We start from the raw sequence: 21,757 nt of genomic DNA on the forward strand, positions 1-21,757 counted from the left end.
AAAATTTTGTTTTGGTAGGATCTGCGAGATCGATCTCATTTCCTTTTCATGGAAGTAAGCATTGCTGGACCATGAGTTTTTTCATTGATTACATAGATATTTGTAAGGGAAAAAAAATATAAAATCCAGTTTTCTAAATAAATATTTTGATATTCTTGTTCGAGATTGTAGACATTTTTTTTTTGATAACCGAGAGGTTCACCAGGACCTTCGACCCAACCTACATTCCTTCAGGCTCGGGAACAGCCTTTAGAAGCCCGGTGACAGGGGTCCAGAGAGTAACACCCTCCCAACCGAGAAAACACCCCCTCCCTCCCCAGCAGCTGGATTCAAACTGGTCCGGGGCCCCAAGAGGATTGTAGACATTTTTAGATGGGCAATTTTTTTTTAACCATTTTTTTGCGGCAACAAATACACTGATTAGTCTCTCAAAGCCATTAACTATTCTCGTTCTGGGATTGTGTTTCTAGCTGTAACCATATCTAATTATGGTCGGTCCATGTCGGAGTATAAATAAAATAAAATAAAATAAAAAAATATGCAATTTGCATATAAAAATAATAGCTTGACATATTCATATGGCAATTACGTATCTGAAAAACATTTGACTATATAACAAATAAAATAAGATCCGCCCACGGGAAATTCGAAGGCCCTGTTTGTATTATAATTTGAACAAATTTATTTCTTCAAGTTATCAACGAATTTCAAAATAGGCAACATTAATTAATTCGTAATATTTTGGTTAAGAAATATGTTAGAAAAATTTAAATTCTTACCGTTTTTGTCATTCTGAATTTTATGTTTTACTGAGAATAGTAAAAATAAAAGAGAGATTTACGGTAACTTTTAGCGTTTCACATATTTTAACATTTTTCTCGTTTATTTTTCATAGATATATTGGTTCATTGTAATTTGTCGTATTTATGCAAAATAATAATACATTATCCCTTAATTTTCCAAAATTTGTCGAAGCTTAATATTCCGCTGACTCATAAGGCATGGTATTTCACGTGTGATTTGACCATTTTATAAAGGAAAAATAATTCGAAATAGTGCGTTTAAATGAAAATAAAACACCTCGAAATTTAAAAGTATGCAAAAGAAACTGAATTTTGCAAAGTACGATTAAAAACAATTGGAATTATAAAAATTTTAAATCTAAGTTTTCCTCAAACATTTTAAAATGTTTTTATTTGCAAAAGTTTATTTAATTTTTTTGGTTAAAAAAACAGTTTTTCCATTAGAATCAATAATGCCCAACCATATTATAACGGATACATATATGGTGTTAATTACCAGTAAGAAAGTAATTATATATATTAATGATATACTAATATTGAGAATTAGAAAAGGGGTGACAAATAAAAATGTTTTAAAAATATATCTTAAAAATTTTCAAAGAACAATTATCTTAAATATGATTCGGAATTAATTATATTATTATTTATTTTCTTATAAAAAGATGATAATTTAATTTTATATCAAATTTGACTTGATTCTATTTTATTAAAATAGTTGTTTTTTAATTTTAGATTTGATTATACAAGGGAAGAAAAGGAACAAAACATAAAGTGGCGCGTTGAAAACAAAAGAAAACAGCATAAAAAGAAAAAGAAAAAGAAAAAGAAATCACTGCGAAAATAACAAAAACAAATAAAAAACGGAAAAAAAAAAAAGCGAAGCAAAATGCTGCCTATAAAAACGACGCGTAGTCGACGCAGCTAAATAACGAACGTCAGGACCAGTCATCTGTCGTCATCTTCTTCACGCGGTTTTCTCCTCTCTTTTACCAACTCTCGACTCAATCCCCTTTCCAAAACCGATCGAATCCAACGAAGAAAAGATCAAACTTCTCGAAAAATCGAAAACCCCACGAATCTTGAATCCAAACCCAACTGAGAAAAAACCCTCCACTTCGGTTCTGTGGAAGAACTCCTCTCGATGACGACGTTGCGATCCCTTGTGCGGCCTCTCGAGCGGTGTTTTGGAAGCCGAGTCGGCAGCGACGGCTTACTCTGGCAGGGGGGGTTGCGACCGCACGCCGGCGGCGATTACTCGATTGCGGTGGTTCAGGCGAACTCAAGTCTCGAGGATCAGAGTCAGGTGTTTACCTCTGCCTCGACTACTTATGTCGGCGTCTACGACGGGCATGGAGGACCTGAAGCTTCGAGATTCGTCAACAGACATCTCTTCCCTTTTATGCACAGTAATGATCTCAGCTCTTACGTGGAACTGTCTTTAGGGTTCATCTGATGGTTCGAGGATTCTCTGTTTTTGGGTTCGCCTGTGTGAATTCTCTGACCCTAACCGCGTTTTGGCCTTTTTGAGGGGTTGGTGGTTCTTTTGGTATCATTTCTGTTCTTGATCATGATCCTGACTAGCAAACTCGGAACACATCTTAATTCTACTGCGATTACTCGATTGCGGTGGTTCAGGCGAACTCAAGTCTCGAGGATCAGAGTCAGGTGTTTACCTCTGCCTCGACTACTTATGTCGGCGTCTACGACGGGCATGGAGGACCTGAAGCTTCGAGATTCGTCAACAGACATCTCTTCCCTTTTATGCACAGTAATGATCTCAGCTCTTACGTGGAACTGTCTTTAGGGTTCATCTGATGGTTCGAGGATTCTCTGTTTTTGGGTTCGCCTGTGTGAATTCTCTGACCCTAACCGCGTTTTGGCCTTTTTGAGGGGTTGGTGGTTCTTTTGGTATCATTTCTGTTCTTGATCATGATCCTGACTAGCAAACTCGGAACACATCTTAATTCTACTCGCTTAATCCGTTAAAGACGCTTACTTGATATTAGGTTTTGCTTGTGATGATCTTGTTCCGTGGTTTAAGCCCGAAACTGCTTCGGCTCATGATATGTGGTTTTCTATCGTTTTTATCTCCGACGAAATGGAACTGTTTTCTTTGTTTGTAAGCAGATTAATCTTTGAAATTCTGTTGGTTGATGAAACTGTTTTGTGTTGAAATCCGCAGAATTTTCCAGGGAACAAGGGGGATTATCCGAAGATGTGATTAAAAAAGCATTCAAAGAGACAGAGGAAGAGTTTTGCCATATGGTTAAACGGTCTCTTCCTATGAAACCACAGATGGCGACAGTGGGATCATGTTGTCTGGTGGGTGCAATCTCTGATGACACCCTCTATGTTGCGAATCTCGGGGATTCAAGAGCCGTTCTTGGTAGAAAAGTTTCAGAGGACAAGACTAAAAGGGTAGTGCCGGAAAGGCTATCCACGGATCATAATGTTGCAGTTCAAGAGGTCAGAAAGGAGGTTGAAGCACTTAACCCCGATGATTCCCATATCGTTATGTACACGCGAGGTGCTTGGAGGATTAAAGGCATAATTCAGGTACAATATCGGTTTTACCACTGGCATCTCTATTGTATGATGGACTTTGTGATTTTTTGTTGTGTGAATGGAACATGTGATCTGACAGTGTCTTTCTCTATTTCCATTTGCTTATGGAGTTGAGGCTAATCTAAAAAGGGGCTTGCAAATGTTCCAGGAATCCATTGGTCGGGCTCCTGAACTCATATTGTCTCATGCAACTTAGTGAAATTTAGTCCTGTGATGTATGAGATGTACATGGCAAGCCCCCCAAGCGTAGTGCCGGAGGCTATGAATCTGGGAGTCATGCTATTTCTCCACTCTTTTCACTGTTTTTTTTAATGATTTTTGTAAGAATGGCAAGGATAGGCAGAGTTCTATACAATGATGGGAATATGTGTTTTTTATTGCTAGGACCGATGATTGTTTACGTGTACCTTGATTTCGATGTATAAATTCCCCGAATGATTTCTATACCCTTTTGTTTTTCTAGGTATCGAGATCAATTGGGGATGTATACTTGAAGAAGCCGGAGTTTTACAGAGACCCGATTTTCCAGCAACACGGAAACCCTGTTCCTTTGCGGAGACCTGCCATGACAGCTGAGCCGTCTATCCTGGTGAGAAAGATCAAACCACAGGACTTGTTTCTGATATTTGCATCAGATGGTCTCTGGGAACAGCTAACTGATGAAGCAGCCGTAGAAATCGTTCTTAAATACCCAAGAACCGTAAGTTTAACACGGAAACAAACCCTGACTTAACTTCCCGGAGCTCGTGTCTTGATCCACCCGGCCTTAGCCCTTTTAATGTTTTGCTACCGTTATCTTCAGGGGATAGCACGGAGACTAGTAAAGGCAGCTCTTGAGAAAGCTGCGAGGAAACGGGAAATGAGATACAGAGACTTGACGAAGGTCGAGAGAGGGATAAGACGGCATTTCCATGACGATATAAGCGTGATCGTGGTTTACCTTGACCACCACAAATCTGCCACGAAGAGGCTGCAGAACAATGGGGTCACGGCCCCACCGGACATCTACTCACTCCGCTCGGACGAGGCGGACGAGCTGCGGATGCTCCACACAATATACTGACTTTGAGAAGGAGGGCCTTGCTGAAAATTTGTTCAAGGAGAATAGTCTTGGAAGATTCAGAAGAACTCAAGGAGAATGGTGGGTGGGTCTTGTTCCTGGTAGTGATTTGTTTATTTATTACAATTTTAACTATCACAATGAATGTTTTAAGAGTTTGTTTGTAACTAGCTCTCTTGGAGTAAATTGTGAAACTCATGAGTATGGTAGCTTAGTTATATTCCCTCTAAAGTATGGATTTTTCATTAGTATAAGAAGCTTGTGGCCTGGTAGTGGTGACCCATTTTGCAGATACTCTGCTTCTGAAACCTAAAGGCAAAGCAACAGGTTCTTGAATTTGATTTTGCACAACGTGGAGGCACAGAATTAGGTCAAATTTGTCAATAATCAGAGGGATAATGAGGCAACAAATTTACCTTCTGAAATATGAAGATATTACCCAAAACTGGACAAGACAGGTGATCATCACCTGAGACAGACAAGACATTCAGACAGCTTTTTGCACTGTATGAATCTTGTCTCTGTAAACTTTACAACACTATCCAAGACCGATCCCATGCTTATATCAGTCTGTTCTATACAACCAAAAAGTTTTTAAACATTGAACAAAACGGGTCTACGGCCATTGCTTAGCCATGCGGTCCACCAACCTGCGGTCCTCATCTTTCGGAATACTTGGATCGAGCTTTTTCAGATCTTCAATAAACAATTTTGCCTCGTCCTTCCTATTTAACTTGCAGTATCCATCCACAATGGAGTTGTAGGTGTTCTGATTCGGTCTACATCCATTCTTGATCATGTACCTAACAACACCAATAGCCTCTTCAAACATTGAGTCGGCAGCGTAAGTAGCAACAAAGGTGTTGTACGTGATAACGTCCGGAGCAATCCCCGAATCCCTCATCTCCGAGAATATTCTTGAAGCATCTCTCGTCCGGCCGTTCCTACAATAGGCATAAATCACCGTGTTATACGATATTATGTCTGGTTTCATCCCTTTGGCCAGTATTTCCCTCAAGATTTCCTCCGATTTCCCGAAATCTTCGGACCGACTGTGCATAGACATTAAGGTATTGTATGTAGCCAATGTCGGAGTAAACCCCTTTTCAATCATGAAGTTCAAGAGTTCATCGACTTTTGCAACCATCTTCCTTCTTCCGTACATAGAGACCATGGAATTCAGCGTTCTTATGTCTGGAGAAAACCCTTTTTCTTTAAGCTCGGAGAACGCACGCTCCGCCTCGGGCAAAAGGTCACATTTGCTACAAACCATAACAAGGTTCTTCAAAAGAACTGCACGGGGCTCTATAACACCTGAGTACACCTCTTCAACTAATGAATGCATCCGATCTATCTCCTTGCCATTTGCATATGCATGAAGCAGAGAACAGTAAGTCGATTCATTGGGTTTGCACCGACCATCCCTCATCTCCGCAAGAACTTTCTCAGACTGTTCCCACATTCCTTCCCGGGCCAAAGCTGCCAAAACAGTATTATATGTGGAAAGATCGGGAGTGACCCCAGCTTCAAGCATTCTCTTGTAAACGGTTATAGCTTGATCAATCGAACCGCAGTGGCTATATGCACTAATTAGAGTGTTGAAAGTGTCCCTTTCCGGTACGAATCCTGCTCTCTTCATCTCCTTGAATACACCTGATACTTCCGAATCCATCCCATTTTGCCCGAATACTGCTAACAGTGTATTCCAAGTAACAATGTCAGGGGAAAGACTGCATGCATTGATCTCATCGAAAATCTTCATCATTTCTGCAAACTTTCCCCTGTTACCATACATCTTTATAAGGTTATTGAAAGTACAAATGCTTGGCTTACACCCTGTGATTCTCATCTCCTCAAAAATCTTCATAGCAGCTTCGTCTTTTCCAGCCTTCTCAAATCCTGATAAAAGCGTCGTATAAGTGAAAACATCAGGTTTTATCCCCTTTTCAGTCATCTGGTTCTTGAGCTCCATTGCTTCGTCCAGCAAGCCATCTCTAGTGTAAGCCGCTATCAAGGAATTGTAAGTCACGACGCTTGGAGAAAAGCCATTGAGCTCCATCTCTTTTAAAACCTGCATAGCTTCCCTAGGTCGTCTGGACTTGCCATAAACGTCAAGCAATGAATTGTAAGTAACCTTATCGGGACCAAACCCCGCAACCTTCATCTCCTCGAAAACTTGAGCAGCTTCCTCGTGCAGCAAGCCTCGTTTGCAACAACTTATAAGAGTGTTGTATGTGTACACATCAGGAGCAATCCCGGCACTCTTCATCCCCTCCACGAGGCCAGTAATCTTATTCCAGGGCATACCCATTTTCCCATACACATCCAAAATCACATTATAAGTGATCAAAGTTGGGTTACACCCTTCTTCCTCCATCTTCTTGAACACCATAACAGCTTCTCTGTACCTTCCACTACTAGAAAATGCCGATATCAGAGAAGTATAAGAGTACACATCAAGAGCAAACCCGTCTTTCTGCAAATCATCAAACAAAGTTGCAGCTGAAGATACCTGACCATCTTTCCCCAACATAGTAAAAACCACAGCAACAACAGAGTTACTCAACATGGACTGGTAACCATTCTGCCTCCTAAACCAATCAAATGCACGCAGGGCCAAATCAAATTTCTTGTTAAACCCTAAACCCTTAACAAGACCCAGTAGTTCCGCGGAGAAAGAACCTGTTTTCCCGAGTGGGTTATCCTTATACGGTTCGAACAATCCCGACAAGAGACCATCAAGTTGATCAGAATCAAACCCGGGTTCGATCAAGCAACGAAGGACCTGCTTCCCCTCAGGAGAAAGGCCATGGTCGGACCACGGCTTACCGCGGTTCGGGTCGCGGGACTTGCCAATTCGTGTCCGCGTCCGGACCCTAGGCGTCTGTGGATTGATGGGTAGCCCATAATTCGCATTCTGGTGATGAAACACATCTCGAAGGAGAGGATCCACCGGCGCCGGAGGCCGCGGAGGTGGAAGCGATGGCTGCAGCGGCGGTGTCCTGGGGAGTTGCTGGTGGTTTTGGTCGGGAAATAAGGGTTTCGAGGAAGGTGGGTTTGGAAGGAGAAGAGGTAGAGCTAGTTTATCCGCCATTAGAGCAAGAGAAAACAAAGAGCTTCGTGTCCGTCTGCGCTGTGAAACTAGCGGGAGAGGGAGAAGAAAAGAAGCAACGAAGAGAAATGGATTACATTTGTTTTTATATTTTTTGTTCCCAACTTCAAAAGTATCTTCGGCTTCGAAAACCAAAATCCAATCCACAATCAGCTAAAAAAATTTGCCGAACCGGTTTGCAATAATTGCACCGGTTAAGAAATCCGGTTGGACAATCTATTTTTCGTTCTTTTACATTGATTTCACTTGGTTTCAAATTTGTTCGTAGAACATTCATCATTATTTCCAATTTATATATAGAATAAAAATCAGGTCCATTCTCGCTAAGCTTGAACAAATTAATGCTAGATACAAAAAATTGGCAGTCAAACATTGGAAATATAGAAAAAAGAAATAAATATAAAAGTGTCATTATAAAAAAAACTAAATAATGAATATTAGACTGGCATAATACTTTTTATTATTTTATCCTAGGCTAAATTATAATCTATAAATAATAAAATACATATATACAATATAATGTAACCCTTCATTTGTAGGTGTGTACAATTATATTTTTTTTGTCCTTTTCTCAAGGAACTATTAAGTATTAACTATACTATCGTGTGAGCGTTTTTGAATTCCATTCGAAATTTTAGCGATTCGATCAAAAAACGATTTATTCGATATTATATACCAAATTAGTATTATATTATATATTATTCGGTTTGATTTAGTTTCAGTTTTAATACGATTCGATTTTGTTTTTTTATTAAAAAATTAGATTTTTTTAAAAAAATAATTTTTTAAAAATTTTATAAAGTTCGAATAAAATTCGGTTCTACAAAAAATATATCATTCGAAAAATTTAAATGATATCGTTCGCAAAAAAATATCATGGTTTTCGATTATCACCAATTTTACTATATGCAAGTGAAGTAAAAAGGTACTGTAAAAACAAGTGTGTATATATATATATATATATATATTAACTGCAAAGGGAAGCAAAGCAGATATTATCCATTGAAAGCCAAAAGCAAAAATTCCTGGGAAGGCTACTGCTACTTACTTTGCACACAAACTTTTGAAACCCTAAAACTGCTAATTTCACCCCAACAAATCTATAGGCAGCCTCTCTCACTTCACACTTCTTCATGGCCCTGATTGGAAAGATACTGTCATCTTCTCTATGGGCTCATCAGAGAAAGTGAGGACCGATGAGCTTAGCCACCTCGAGGAATCCGACTCGATCTCTGCCATCGAAAATCTTCTTCAGCTTCTCGTCGCAGATTATGTCCCTCATGTTTGCAGGGTCCTGAGAGAAACGACATCGAAATCGTGTTTAGTCACATAGCAGTTTCCAGTAGCAATTGTTGTTAAAGCTGATGATGATGATGATGATTATGTTTTCTGACTTGTGAGTCCGGAAACATGCCAAAGAAGGGAGCCAGAAACAACAGATGCATTATCTATCGATTGGACTTCAAAAGACGGAAAATGCTAGTCTGATGCAAGAATCCTCGGACTTATCAATAGAATATCGAAAATGTTGATAAAATATCAGCTAAAAGGAATCCCGAATTCCATTGCGCAGCATCAGCAACTACTTGAACTCTCCAAAAATCATGAAAGGGCGAAAATTTCAGTTGTTTGATACAATGGAGGCTAACACCAGACACCATGAAACTGTTAACACTGAAGGTAATCAATTGCCCCAACCAGATAAACCCTAATGGAGCTTTAGATGTAAAAACACTAAAAAAAGGGGCAGATGCCAATATCAGACAACATCCGACATCCCGAGAATAGGCATACCAAGTAGGAAGTCCACATAGTTAAACCCAAAATGCGCAACTCAAAACAATGTTCATTGAGTTTAGAAACAATCTCCAAATAGCCAAATTTCCCATAATTTGATGAAGGCGGTGTCTTGAGAACAATATCATGAAGCAAGACTAGGGCAAGCGGTATCAGCAACCAATAATAACAATAAACCTAATCTCTTTGCGAAAAACAGAGACAAACCTCTAACTTCACCAGATTTCTCAACCTTTTAAGTTAGGACATCAACGATGAATTGTAAAGATGACAGTCAAGAACACAACCGAATGACATACAGACACAGAAATCTCGACATCAACACACCAGATTCCGATTCTTAGACGCTGTCGACCTGAATCCATAAGGCCCTAGAGCTCAGTTCGGAAAAAACCCAAAAACAAACCCTAACCCACAAAACCAACACAGAAATGTTTCAAAACGACAGCAAATTTCAGACAGCGACAGCGACAGAAATGTTTAAAAAAAGGGGCAGATGCCAATATCAGACAACATCCGACATCCCGAGAATAGGCATACCAAGTAGGAAGTCCACATAGTTAAACCCAAAATGCGCAACTCAAAACAATGTTCATTGAGTTTAGAAACAATCTCCAAATAGCCAAATTTCCCATAATTTGATGAAGGCGGTGTCTTGAGAACAATATCATGAAGCAAGACTAGGGCAAGCGGTATCAGCAACCAATAATAACAATAAACCTAATCTCTTTGCGAAAAACAGAGACAAACCTCTAACTTCACCAGATTTCTCAACCTTTTAAGTTAGGACATCAACGATGAATTGTAAAGATGACAGTCAAGAACACAACCGAATGACATACAGACACAGAAATCTCGACATCAACACACCAGATTCCGATTCTTAGACGCTGTCGACCTGAATCCATAAGGCCCTAGAGCTCAGTTCGGAAAAAACCCAAAAACAAACCCTAACCCACAAAACCAACACAGAAATGTTTCAAAACGACAGCAAATTTCAGACAGCGACAGAGACAGGGGTCGGATACCTGAAGGTTGTTCTCCTTGATGTAGGCCCAAATGCGCTTGAGAGCCTGGGTGCGAGGGATTTCCGACACGCCGACGACTTCCTGCATCTCCGGAGTTACAGGGCGCGGCTTCATGATGCCACGTGGCTCCCGCTTCTTCGTGGCGGTGGGCTCCGAGGACGCCGTCGCGGATGTCACCGTGCGCGCCATGCGCACGTTAGCCGGACTCGGGGCAAGACGGAGAGACGAGGGAGGAGACAATGAGCTGCGAAACGGCGGGGGCTCGATGCAGAGAAATGCGGAGAAGATTCCAGAAGAAACCGCCATTATCGGTGATTGTGTGCAGTGGATTTGGAAGACGATAGGGTTTTGCCTTTTTATTTCCTTTTAAAACGTTTTGAAAAACGAATATCTGTGGAGGAATGGAAACAGAATAGAAAAAGAGAGGGATTATTGTCGTTGACAAATATATTATGTATACCACATTTGCTCTTTATTTTAATTATTTTAATTTGCGGGTTTTTTAATATCAGACATTTGAGATTTTTTAATTGTTTTAATTTTAAATTAGAATGATTAAAAATTTATATTTAATTAATTTTTTAAATTTGGTCGTTTGTAGTTAATTAAATTAAGAAACAAAATTGTATAAAATCCTTAATGGGCCTGTCCAATTATACACATTGGGCTTAGTTTTACTAAAGCTCATAAAATTAGCCCATTATAACGAATACATGATATCAAAACAATAATATTCTGAGGCAGCAATTTATAAATCTCACAATTTTCAAAAAAAATATTACTCCCTCCGTTTTCAAAATATTTATAGTTTTAGGTTATTTTTCATATTTCAAAATATTTGTCATTCTACATTTTCAAGATATTTTTTTACAATAGTTTCCAATGTTATCTCTATTAAATTCAAATAAATTATTAATAATAACATTATTTTTATCATTAAATAAGGGTATATGTGATTTTTTCTATTTTTTCTTAAAAAATATGAAATAATTTAAAACCACAATTATTTTGAAATAAAGGGAGTAATAGATACCTCCGGGAGAACAAAATGATAATTATGGCATAATAATGATTAATTATGCATAATCATTGATGACAACCACCTGCCAAAATGTCTTTACGCGTGCCTTCTGTTTTGCGTATTTGCAATGTACAGTTTTCGCAAATCTGTATTCATGTCCCAAAAAGAATAATCTTGATAGCATCTACAACTACACTTAAAAAATATTTTTTTATAATACGTAAATTTTTGGGATTTTATATGAATTAGATTAACGTGAAAATACAAAATAAAAATAGATGTTTATGTAGATTAAATAAAAGCTTATATAACAAAAGGAATATAGAGGGTGAAGAACTTCATCGATATATTTTACCAAAACAAAACTTCATCGTAAAAGAATTAATCTACAGATAATAGATTTGGTATTTCATAAGAAAATTATATATTCCCACGGTCATCCTACAATAGTAGCTAAAACCTAAGTTTGAAAAATTGGAAATTAAACGTTGGAAATTCAAACATTTAACTTTTTTTAATTGAGTAAATCACCACCAACCTTCGGATATGAAGTAAAGTTACCGATCTCATACAATAGCCTACAAACTACGGATAATCCAATCGGAACTGACAGATTCAGAGAAAACTCATATTCCGGAAGTTTGATCTCATAACCTCTTACTAGAGGACATGTGCTTTCAACCAACAAAATTGAAGACTTCCACTCAAATATTTAACGATAATTGTTTAAATTGTAAAATAAACAAAATTTTAAAAGTAAATTTAATATATAATAAAAATCTATGAAAAAAACCACGAATGAATAATAAGATTTTAGTATGGAGAATGAATAGAATATATAAAATGAGGATGAATGGTAAGATAAGATATAACTATATGGGTATCGAAATTAGGATGTACAAAGAAATATAAAACTAGAATTATACAAAAAAAAAATTAGAACAGAAAATATCTAGCAATGAGATCTTCACCATCAACAAAATTTATGTAATACGATTTTGCATTTATAAAATATAATAATCAGTACGTTTGAGAGAGTATATAAAGTATATAAGGTATGGATCCTGTCTCGAATTATAAGAGTTGCTATTTAAGTAATTATATGAATTTAATTATTAGTTTTATAGCGGTATAAGTAAGAAATGGAAGTTTGTGGGCCAATGTGTCTTCACGTCAGCGGTTCGATTCTTGAGGGTGGGGAGGGGTATTCACATGGGTTTTCGGTCTTCTAGGAGATGTAGTCGGACCGAAGGCCCGACGAAATTTCGGATTAATAAAAAAACATTAAGACAAACTCAAGTTTCGGTGGTTTAGTGGTAAGAGAACATGCAAAACATGTTTTTATCTTGGGTTCAAATCCAAACGTGAGAATGATATTCACCTGGACTTTTCCGTTCATCTGGGAGATGTAGTTGGATCAAAGGCCCGAAAATTTCTTTCGGATTATAAAAAAAAAAGACATTAAGACAATGAAACCTTATAATCTGTTAAAAAAGCATCGATTAAAACCCTGCAATAAGACATGTTACCGAACCGACCACCTCATCATGTCTTTCCCCTTTTTCCATCTTGTTTCTAAGGCACTCTTTTTCCCTCTCTTTTATAAAATAAATTATAAAGAAAACTTCCAAAAATATTTTCTAACGTTTAAAAAAACCGTTTTAAAATGTCAACTATCTATAAGTATAAATAATTATTTCAATTTTTAGACATATAAAAAACTAAAAAAAAATCATTAACTATTACTAACATCCATTTAAAGTTTTAGTTATAAAAAAATCAAATAAAAAATTATATTTCTATAAAACAAAATATGTAAAATTTTAATTTTTATTAATTTATATGCTTCAATTTATGTGAAAAATTAGTTATAACAATAATAATTTAATGTCGTGAATATATTTTTTCAAATTATAACTAAAATGTCATATAGATATATATGATTATATATAATTTTATTATTTATTTTAAATATAATATATGTATGTTATAATACTTTTAATAAAAATTATCATAAATTTATATATTTTTATAAAAACTTTATATTTTATTTGGCATTAAGATTTTAAATTGGTGTTTTTTAAAATGTAAAAAATTATATATATTTGAAGAAGAATTTTTGGGATATATGAATTATTAAGGATTTAAATAGATTATTTTAAAAATGACAACTATTTTTTTATCATGTTTATTTAAATTAGTAGTATTAAAAAATATAATGATGGATGTTATTATTAGAATTATCAAAGAAAGAGACAATTTTATAATTAAGATGTGTATGTGACATTATTGTTTTAATCACAGACACTTAAATATATTGTTTATATAACTAATTACTTTTTAAAATAATATATTTAAAATTTTAATTATCAATATATCCAAATAAATCTAATTTTCGATCGTAAATTTCTGAATATATGTTATATTTTAACAAAATAAAGAGGTTAATCAAATAAAACAAAAGTTTGTATGATTTATAGTTTTCTTTTTATTGCTAGTTTTACAACACACGCAAACTATATTTCATTAGGTAAGAGGCCTTTGTCTTGATGTACAATAATTACTGCTATTTTCTTCAAATTCTGGATATAAATATTTTGGATTTTTTTTTAAAAGAGTTACCGTTAATGTACAACTAATACCACCAAATTAAATTATGAACATGCCAACGTGTCAACAGAGCTAGCACCGCCAATTATCACATGGCAGTGTGGGTTCCACCATCTATCCAATACGACGACGTTTTCCTCAGTCCCAATCCTTATTTTTTCCTATTTAATACCCATTTGTATTTCCTCCTCTCTCCCATACTTCGTGTCTTGTCATTCACTGCGCACGTTAGCACAGACAGAAGCCATGGACATGAAGCTCGTATTCACTGTTCTCCTCGTCGTCCTCGTCGCTCGCGTCGGCGGTCAATCTCCCTCGTCTCCTCCTACCGTCACACCTGCGCCGCCGACTCCAACCACCACTCCGCCGCCTGCCACAGCTCCTCCTCCGGCGAACCAACCACCGCCAGTCTCCACTCCTCCTGCCACCGCTCCTCCTCCCGCTAACCCACCACCTCCGGTTTCCGCTCCTCCTCCGGCGACTCCCCCACCGGTTTCTTCTCCTCCTCCGGCGACTCCTCCACCGGTTTCTTCTCCTCCACCGGCGTCTCCCCCGCCACCAGTATCATCTCCCCCACCGGCGACCCCTCCTCCAGCTCCTCTCGCCTCCCCACCTGTTCAGGCCCCGGCTCCGGCGCCGACCAAGAAGCCGGAGACTCCGTCTCCGTCACCGCTTTCTACCCCGCCGGCTCCATCGGCCGATGCTCCCGGACCAAGTGCAGAGTCTCAGTCTCCTGGCCCCGCTGTCGGAAACAGTGACCAGGTCCGTACATTTTCTTCTCTGTTTCACTTGATCTGTACAATGCGCCTCGAGATCTACGATGCTTTGACGTCAAAAGATCGCCATTTCAGTTTCCCGAGATTAACTGACTAAGCAACACTTGATTAATTAATCAGATCTAAGTGCTGATTGGGTTAAATTCCTGTTTAGCGCAAGTTAGCAAGTGCATGTTAGTCTTATCCAAACGTGCGCCGGATCTTCGAAACACGATTCTATATTGCCTGTTGGGTTTCGAGATCTTCGAAACCGAGATGTCAGAGATCAGATGCGACCAATAAGCTATCGCCACATGGCATAATGTCGGATATCTCCTCGAGATTTAGATTTAGATTTTAAAAAGTAGATCCAAGTAGTCAAACAGTCCTGGAGCATGAGAGACACAGTGGACTAATAAAAGCCAGAGCCCCTAGATTTTGAGTCTTATAAAATACAACCCCGGATAATTTTAATTTATCAGGAAAATCCAATTTGTCAAATCAAATACTCTGAATAGCCCCCGATTAATCAAATTACTTTCCCTAGGATGTTCAATAATCATAATATTTCCTAACCATTTTCCAATCCGATTGTATTCTGACCGATGTGATCGATCCATCGATTTTTGTAGAGTGGAGCTGCCAAGATGGTTTGCAGCTTGGCCCTTGGATCCATGCTGCTATGGTTGATGATATGAGAGCAGAGTTTTGCACATTCCGATGTTCGGGTTACTCGAATTTATGTCGTCACATGTTTTCATACGATTCTCGAGTTACCGCTATGTGGATTTGGAGCCGTTCGCATGATTATTGTTGTTATTGTTATTATTCCGACTGGATTCTTTTGGAGAGGAACCTCTTTTATGTGCAGAGAGAGTGATGTTTTGGTTCCCTTCCCATGTTTCTCTTCCTCTTTTCTATTCCATTATTTGTTTTAGTTTCTTTATTGCTTTCTTCATTATCCGTCCATTTTTTTTATGATAATTTTCAAGTAATAGTAAATGATGATTACTATAATGTGGATCCAATTATTAAAGTTTATGGAAGCTTAAACACTAGAAAATGTTAGAGGTTTATTGAAAGAGTGGAATTATTCTTCATGTCCAAAATGTTTAATGTGACACAATTCGAAGCCTATGTTGCTAGAATTCAAGCTGGATATGTCGATCCGATTTTAAAAAAATATAATTGAAAAACCAAATTACTTTTAAAAAATAATATTGAATAATAAAAAATATTCCAATCAAAATAAAACTAAATTCGATATAAAAATGAGGTGGTTACAATTTTTATAAATCTAACATAACAAAAAACGAAAGTCATTTCGTCACCAGTAGAGATAGACATTTCAATATTCGGTTTGAGTTCGTTTGAGAATAATTCGATTCGATTCTTTCGATTTTACCAAAATATATACCAATTGTTTATTATATCATTTTTTATTCGATTTTCGATTTTTCGAGTTTTTTAAAATTTGGATTCGATTTCAGAAAATTCGTCTTCGAAAAATAATACCGTTAATTCAGAAAAAAAAAATACCACACGGTTTGGTCCTTCGTCCGCCCGTAGTAGATAAACAATGTATATAACGCTTTTGTTTACAGAACAAACGGATAAAAAAAAAAAGACCTTATTCAAGGAACAATATATACATTGGTTGTCTCTCTCAGCCTCCCATGCTGTTTGTGTGGAGCCAACGGAGGCCATGGAACTGTTCTTTCGTCGAATCTTTCGACGCTAACAGGTTCACCTGCAAAATTTCCGGGCCGGAATCTGTAAGTCTTTGACCCGAAAAATGTAGAGCCGAGTTTTAGGGAGGGACGTAAATTGGACAAGTACCTTCACTATTTCCGACCCCGAGCTCGGGCGTGTGTACGCAGCCAAGACGCTCATGTTGAATTCCTGCAGAAATAAAACCGCTTAATGAGCCTCGAGGTGGAAAGCTCGGTTGTTAATGGACAGTAGGGGTGGACAGGGGTCGGGTACCCGAAATTCTCGGTATGATACCCGTACTCATACCTGGAGGTCTCGGATACCCGGACTATTAGTATCCGACAAAATGTTATGATACCATGGATATCCAAACCCGAAAAAACGCATAATACAAGGTATACAATGAATCACAGGCCGATACCCGAATAAAATAAGGCTTTAACAAATATAACCGGTTGTTAACTACTCGTACCCATACCAATTGGACGGGTAATTAAAAAAAACACCTCGTAACCGTGAAAGGCCAGACACCCGAAAATCGGGTATTTATGCCAATCCCTAATGGCCGAAAGCTTAGATATGTTGGCTTTCCGAATAGATTCGAAGTTAATTTCCACTTAAACATGGAAAGGAAAAAGGGTTTAAGTTTTTCAAGAGGGGAAGAACGTTAACTCACTCTGAAAGGATCTCCACGCAAAGACTGAACAAACAACAGTGACATGTCTGAGTCAGTTCCCTGCAAGAAACAAAATCCACAGAATCATAACACACCAAATCATGATCATGATGATGATGATTTTGTTCATCAGAGACCAGAAAGGACAGAACAAGAAGCAACAACATGAAGTAAAGATTCAATCTTTAGCATCTCATCGGTTTCGTTCTTGCAGAAAAAGACAGTTCCCGGGCCATGGTGTGTGTTACCTCGAGGGACACATCCCTGAGGCGCCGTCCAGTTTGAGCGCAACAAATCCGGATCAGATTCTCGTCACAGCCCCCGCTGATGATGTAATCCTTACCGTTCATGTAGTAGGATCGAGTGTAGTTCATGGAACTTCCCGTGGGGACAATCTCGAAATTGAGATGGACCCTTCCGTCAACCGTCAAGAGCTGTCTTACCTGCCCACAACCGTATTCTTAGTAAGATTTGCGAGGCATCGACTTCGCAGTAACATACAACACAGCTTCAACAAGAGAAATGTGTAAGAAGATTACATATAGAATATTTGATTGGTCTTAGGATGTAAAAAACCAGAAAGGGAGAGTACCAAACATGTCAAGAACACAGTCAATGGATTCCGGAAATAACGAATAAAAGCAGAGCGGTGTTTTCTGCAAAAATAACAGCAGTTCACGAAAAAAAATCATCTGAGAACGTACCTCATTGTCAACAGCCGATGTTAGAAGATACTGATCATCGGGAGAAAAACAAACCATAACATTTCCTTTGGTACTGGAAGCGGTATAGCATGGATGGACCGGCCTTTGCCTCAAGTCCCATAATTTAACGTCCTTATCGAACGAAGAAGTTGCGAAAAGGTACGGAGAATGGTTAGCAAACTTCACGACATTGATGTGCTCCCGATGCATGTCGGTGAACACCTGCAGGCGTGTTCCACTACTGATATCGTACATAGCTACATCCTTTGAGTACCCGCTTGTAAGAAATAGCTCGTCCGTAGAGTTAATGTGAACAGAAGTTAACTGGTCAAAATCATCGAAAGTCACAGTGCCGGAGCTCGGATATGTGCTGGTAAGAGATGAGGATGCTTTCTCGATATCGTACAATTTCAACGTGCCATTTGCTGACCCAGCTATGAGCTGAAAATAGATACCAACAAAGAAGAAAAGGTACAATTATAACAACAATAAGATAGCCAGGATTTGATAAAATAGCTGGCTGCAGAAATAGAAGAAAGCATACCTTAGATGGATACATCTTGAGCCAGCAAAGTCCCAAGACACTACTTAGCTCGCCATGAGACGGGATGTAACTGACGATTTTCCCCCTTTCATGATTAAGAACAACCACCTCACCGTCCAAAGTCCCGAAGACCATGAGACTAGGATTCAACGGATGGTATTCAAACTGCCTTGGACTTAATCTCATGTTCTCGTCTTCCAAAATTCTTCCTGAAACCGGAAGAGGGTGAAAAAGCGGCCAAGGCGACGACGCCATCCTTGTAGCAGAAAGAGACCTCGTATAAGAATACTGAGATTTCCACTTTGCGTGCTTCGGGCCTGAACAGCTTGACCTCGTTTCACGTTTTTGTAGGACCCTAACTATGCTTTCCTTGTTCTTTCTCCGGTAAGGCAAGTGCTCGAAATTCGCAAAGTACGTTTCGGCGGCCCTATCTCTGTCGCTCTTCCTGATGGGCAAATTGTCCAAGACTTTTAACTGGGGTAGTGAGTTTATTATGTACATCCTGTAATGCTTCTTGAAGCATATTGGTGAAGCTTTAGAAGAGATATATTTCAATCCCACATTCCCGACTTCTCTCGTGAAAGAACCAGCCGGAGAAACTTCATCCGGTAACACGCTGCCAGCTCCAACCTGCCAAATTGTACACAAAACATGAATATATTGATGTTGTTTTGGATTATGATTGAATCATAGATTAAAGATCTCTCCTCTTCAAATATGAAGTTATAAAGAAAAGGGGCCAAGGATCTTACCCTTTCCTGCATCGATACCTCTTTGTTCAATTCGGAAGTCAAGGCGAGAGGTAGGACCATGTCATCTTGTAAAGACAAAGGAAACAAGAAATCCATGTCATTATCATTCAGAGGACAGTGATTCAAACCATGGATATATGAACCAATAAGATCGGTGAGATGAGACATACTTTGAAGAGCATCTTCGACATTTAAATTAGGATTTATTTGCTCAAAAAAGTCTGAGAAATCTATTCCAAAGAAAGAATCGGGTTCACCGAACACATTGTCATCATCTCTGGTAGAAGAAGATGATGATGATGATGATGGTGGTGGTGAGGATCTTGAAGGGCCAGAATCACTGCAACAGAGCCAAATCTGAAACTTGAGTTCCTCGAGAGATGGGAGTTTGGAGAGGGCAGCAGTAGTTGTCCAAAGATTTGACACTAGTGTCTCGCACATCGATAGACATGTCAAGTTGGGCATGCAAGAAAAGCAGCTTTCCTCGAAACCGGTAACACGGTTATTGTCTAGTATAAGGGTGTGCAACTGGGTGAACTCCCCTAGGATGTTAAGCTTCAGAATACGCAAAGACCTCAACTTTAAAACTTTGCAGTTCATGCCGAAATGGAAAAGGTTCCTGAAAATAAAAACTTGGATTAGATGTAGAAAGATTAACATGCAGACCCAATTGGATCTACATTCTTCAAACTTATTATGCCAAGCCCTTTGCATCAATAGCAGGAAACTGAGCAGAATCAAGCATATCAAATGTGAAAGAGACACACAAGGTTATGCACATGGACGTAATCCAGTCAGAAAACTCGAGGATATTAAGACGATGCGAGGTAGGAAAGATTCAACACATCTTACGAGAAATCACAACATTTCAAGGGTCATAGCATTGTCCTGGTTGCGGGATATGAAAGATATTTTCCTCATGTATACAAATTCTCTTTCATAATTTAAGAATCATAAGTTCCGGTTTAACTAAGCAGCAACACAACCTCGCAAGGCTTTCTTGAAAAGTGTGACAAAGTTTAAAGGATAAGCTAAATCCGCCTCGATATTCAGACCATACGTTATCCAAATACATGCAACATTTTAATTAAAAAAAAACATAAAACACAGTAGAGAAAGGACCATTTTATACCGCCAGAAGCTTTTCCCGAAAGAATCAAAGAGGTCAACAACCCGAAGCTTCTGACCGATCGAGTGGATTAATGACCAAGCATAAGCATCCTCCAAAGTACAAGGGGATCTCAGGAGCACATCAACTCCTTCTACCTCGGACGTGCTGATCTCCTCACACAATTTGACAAGCGGGCAAAAATCAATGTCTTTCAGTTTCTCCATCATCACCTTCATGACACATTTTTTCTTGCTAGATCTTTTAACCTCCGCCTGAATATTAACAAGAAGTTAATCAGTCGGGTTTCAGTGGTAAGTTTTTTCACCGAATGACACTAATACTTAGCCACTTAGACTCTTAGCACAGAACTTAGAGGAAAATAATGCCGAGTAGAAGCTAGCAAGGTTCTGTAGTGATGACAGCACCATTGTTACCTCCCTGTAGATAGAAAGGATGATGCATGATCTAGCAAAACCTAGTTGTTTAACCGATGGGAATTACGCAAGCGGACATATCTCCATGTACAGAAGACATCTTCACATTTTACAAAAATCCACATGAGAATATGAAGAGAGGAGAAACGGACATTTTTTTTCCAATGTAGCAGTCGCCAAATCGAAGTTAAAGATGATAGTTGAATTTCAAACAGGATAAAACTTTCGATTTCGCTAGCCAACTGGAACAATTTTGGACAGTTCGAGATTTCCTGCATTGATTCCTAGTATCTTAAAAGCTCAAGATAAATGGCATTGAGCTGAAGCACATGACAATACGAGCAAACCAAACCTCGAAGAAGCCAGATAAAATGGAGGTATTTGGTAAGACGCCTTGCTCCCGGCATAGTTCGATATACCTAAGAGTAAAACACAACAGAGATTTAAACCAACTCTTACTTCCAAAAACTAGAAAACAGAACACAAAACTAATTGAAGTGTATCAGCAGATCTCCGAACAAACAATCCTTAGTGAAGTCACTTTTGTCTGGAAAGCATTGATAATGCGGTGATCCTCTCATTCTACCTTTACATTTCCCATATTGGATCGAAAACGTGAGCAATAAATGGGATAGCGAATCAGAACAACTTCGAAGAAAATTAAACAAGAGTTTCGCACACGAACCATTACATGAACATGCAAAGACTTGCAGATCAATTGCACTACCACTGAAAAACGATTCCATTATCAAAGAATCAAAACCAAATTTTGATCACCCAAGCAATATTCTCAGGAAAAATCCTGGGGAAGACAACCAATGATCCTACAAAACACAATCCAGATTCATTCAAAAGCCATGGCATGAAGCCACGACCAACTTTCAGAACAAACCGGGGGAAAACCCCAAAAGATGAAATGAAAAAAAAGAGAAAACCCATCACAAATTCTTCATCTTTCTAACGTATCCACAGTCAAGAAAACCCATCACGAATTCTTCACCTTCATAACGTTTCTACTGAGTTGAATCAGTCAAGAGTAGAAACAGAGAGATGGAAGAAAGGGGGGGGGGGG

At 38.4% G+C, this 21,757-nt stretch overlaps 5 protein-coding genes across 9 annotated transcripts in view; 2 read left to right on the forward strand and 3 right to left on the reverse strand.

Annotated features, from left to right (window-relative positions):
- The first annotated feature begins 1,743 nt into the window (after positions 1-1,743).
- Positions 1,744-4,718, forward strand: LOC104819537 (probable protein phosphatase 2C 63). Of its 2 annotated transcripts, XM_010549654.1 has the most exons (5): positions 1,744-2,070; positions 2,433-2,571; positions 2,986-3,359; positions 3,832-4,068; positions 4,171-4,718. In XM_010549654.1, exons 1-5 carry the CDS (start codon positions 1,945-1,947, stop codon positions 4,429-4,431), a joined length of 1,137 nt encoding a protein of 378 aa, XP_010547956.1. In that variant the 5' UTR covers positions 1,744-1,944; the 3' UTR covers positions 4,432-4,718. The 2 variants fall into 2 exon arrangements, with proteins under 2 accessions (XP_010547956.1, XP_010547957.1); XM_010549655.2 differs by lacking the exon at positions 2,433-2,571 and having other exon boundaries at positions 1,744-2,209; positions 4,171-4,431.
- Positions 4,719-4,827: 109 nt separating this feature from the next.
- LOC104819538 (pentatricopeptide repeat-containing protein At5g02860-like) lies at positions 4,828-7,841 on the reverse strand. Its single transcript, XM_010549656.2, has one exon. It carries the CDS (start codon positions 7,520-7,522, stop codon positions 5,045-5,047), a length of 2,478 nt encoding a protein of 825 aa, XP_010547958.1. The 5' UTR covers positions 7,523-7,841; the 3' UTR covers positions 4,828-5,044.
- A 648-nt stretch (positions 7,842-8,489) lies between these two features.
- LOC104819539 (protein TRI1-like) lies at positions 8,490-10,748 on the reverse strand. The gene is made up of 2 exons (XM_010549657.1): positions 10,366-10,748; positions 8,490-8,834 (listed from the first exon to the last, which is right to left on the reverse strand). The coding sequence occupies exons 1-2, from the start codon at positions 10,669-10,671 to the stop codon at positions 8,718-8,720; spliced, it is 423 nt and encodes a 140-aa protein (XP_010547959.1). The 5' UTR covers positions 10,672-10,748; the 3' UTR covers positions 8,490-8,717.
- Positions 10,749-14,190: 3,442 nt separating this feature from the next.
- LOC104819540 (classical arabinogalactan protein 9) lies at positions 14,191-15,707 on the forward strand. Its single transcript, XM_010549658.2, has 2 exons — positions 14,191-14,758; positions 15,384-15,707. The coding sequence occupies exons 1-2, from the start codon at positions 14,243-14,245 to the stop codon at positions 15,447-15,449; spliced, it is 582 nt and encodes a 193-aa protein (XP_010547960.1). The 5' UTR covers positions 14,191-14,242; the 3' UTR covers positions 15,450-15,707.
- A 565-nt stretch (positions 15,708-16,272) lies between these two features.
- LOC104819541 overlaps positions 16,273-21,757 on the reverse strand; it is a 6,262-nt gene continuing 777 nt past the window's right edge. Inside the window, exons 2-11 of one of the 4 annotated variants that reach the window (XM_010549660.2) lie at positions 21,038-21,104; positions 20,273-20,523; positions 19,398-19,759; positions 19,141-19,205; positions 18,389-19,018; positions 17,845-18,285; positions 17,389-17,583; positions 17,141-17,200; positions 16,591-16,653; positions 16,273-16,501 (exon numbers count right to left, since the gene is read on the reverse strand). In XM_010549660.2, coding sequence (XP_010547962.1) covers positions 16,418-16,501; positions 16,591-16,653; positions 17,141-17,200; positions 17,389-17,583; positions 17,845-18,285; positions 18,389-19,018; positions 19,141-19,205; positions 19,398-19,759; positions 20,273-20,523; positions 21,038-21,104 — 2,218 coding nt within the window. In that variant the 3' untranslated portion in view covers positions 16,273-16,417. Of the gene's footprint in view, positions 16,502-16,590; positions 16,654-17,140; positions 17,201-17,388; positions 17,584-17,844; positions 18,286-18,388; positions 19,019-19,140; positions 19,206-19,310; positions 19,760-19,992; positions 20,069-20,272; positions 20,524-21,037; positions 21,105-21,757 lie in introns of those variants that run through there. The other 3 variants (XM_010549659.2, XM_010549662.2, XM_010549663.2) reach the window with 3 other exon arrangements.

This window comes from Tarenaya hassleriana, unplaced genomic scaffold (genome assembly GCF_000463585.1).
Source record: "Tarenaya hassleriana unplaced genomic scaffold, ASM46358v1 Cleome3, whole genome shotgun sequence".
Lineage (NCBI taxonomy): Eukaryota > Viridiplantae > Streptophyta > Magnoliopsida > Brassicales > Cleomaceae > Tarenaya > Tarenaya hassleriana.

Bases quoted from the DNA above. Each gene is read 5' to 3' on its own strand.
- LOC104819537 (XM_010549654.1), top strand. From the start codon at position 1,945: ATGACGACGTTGCGATCCCTTGTGCGGCCTCTCGAGCGGTGTTTTGGA. The intron at 2,572-2,985 runs GTAATGATCTCA...TGAAATCCGCAG, and splicing joins TCTCTTCCCTTTTATGCACA to AATTTTCCAGGGAACAAGGG. The intron at 3,360-3,831 runs GTACAATATCGG...TTGTTTTTCTAG, and splicing joins GGATTAAAGGCATAATTCAG to GTATCGAGATCAATTGGGGA.
- LOC104819538 (XM_010549656.2), bottom strand. From the start codon at position 7,522: ATGGCGGATAAACTAGCTCTACCTCTTCTCCTTCCAAACCCACCTTCC.
- LOC104819539 (XM_010549657.1), bottom strand. From the start codon at position 10,671: ATGGCGGTTTCTTCTGGAATCTTCTCCGCATTTCTCTGCATCGAGCCC. The intron at 8,835-10,365 runs GTATCCGACCCC...CGTTTCTCTCAG, and splicing joins TCAAGGAGAACAACCTTCAG to GACCCTGCAAACATGAGGGA.
- LOC104819540 (XM_010549658.2), top strand. From the start codon at position 14,243: ATGGACATGAAGCTCGTATTCACTGTTCTCCTCGTCGTCCTCGTCGCT. The intron at 14,759-15,383 runs GTCCGTACATTT...CGATTTTTGTAG, and splicing joins CTGTCGGAAACAGTGACCAG to AGTGGAGCTGCCAAGATGGT.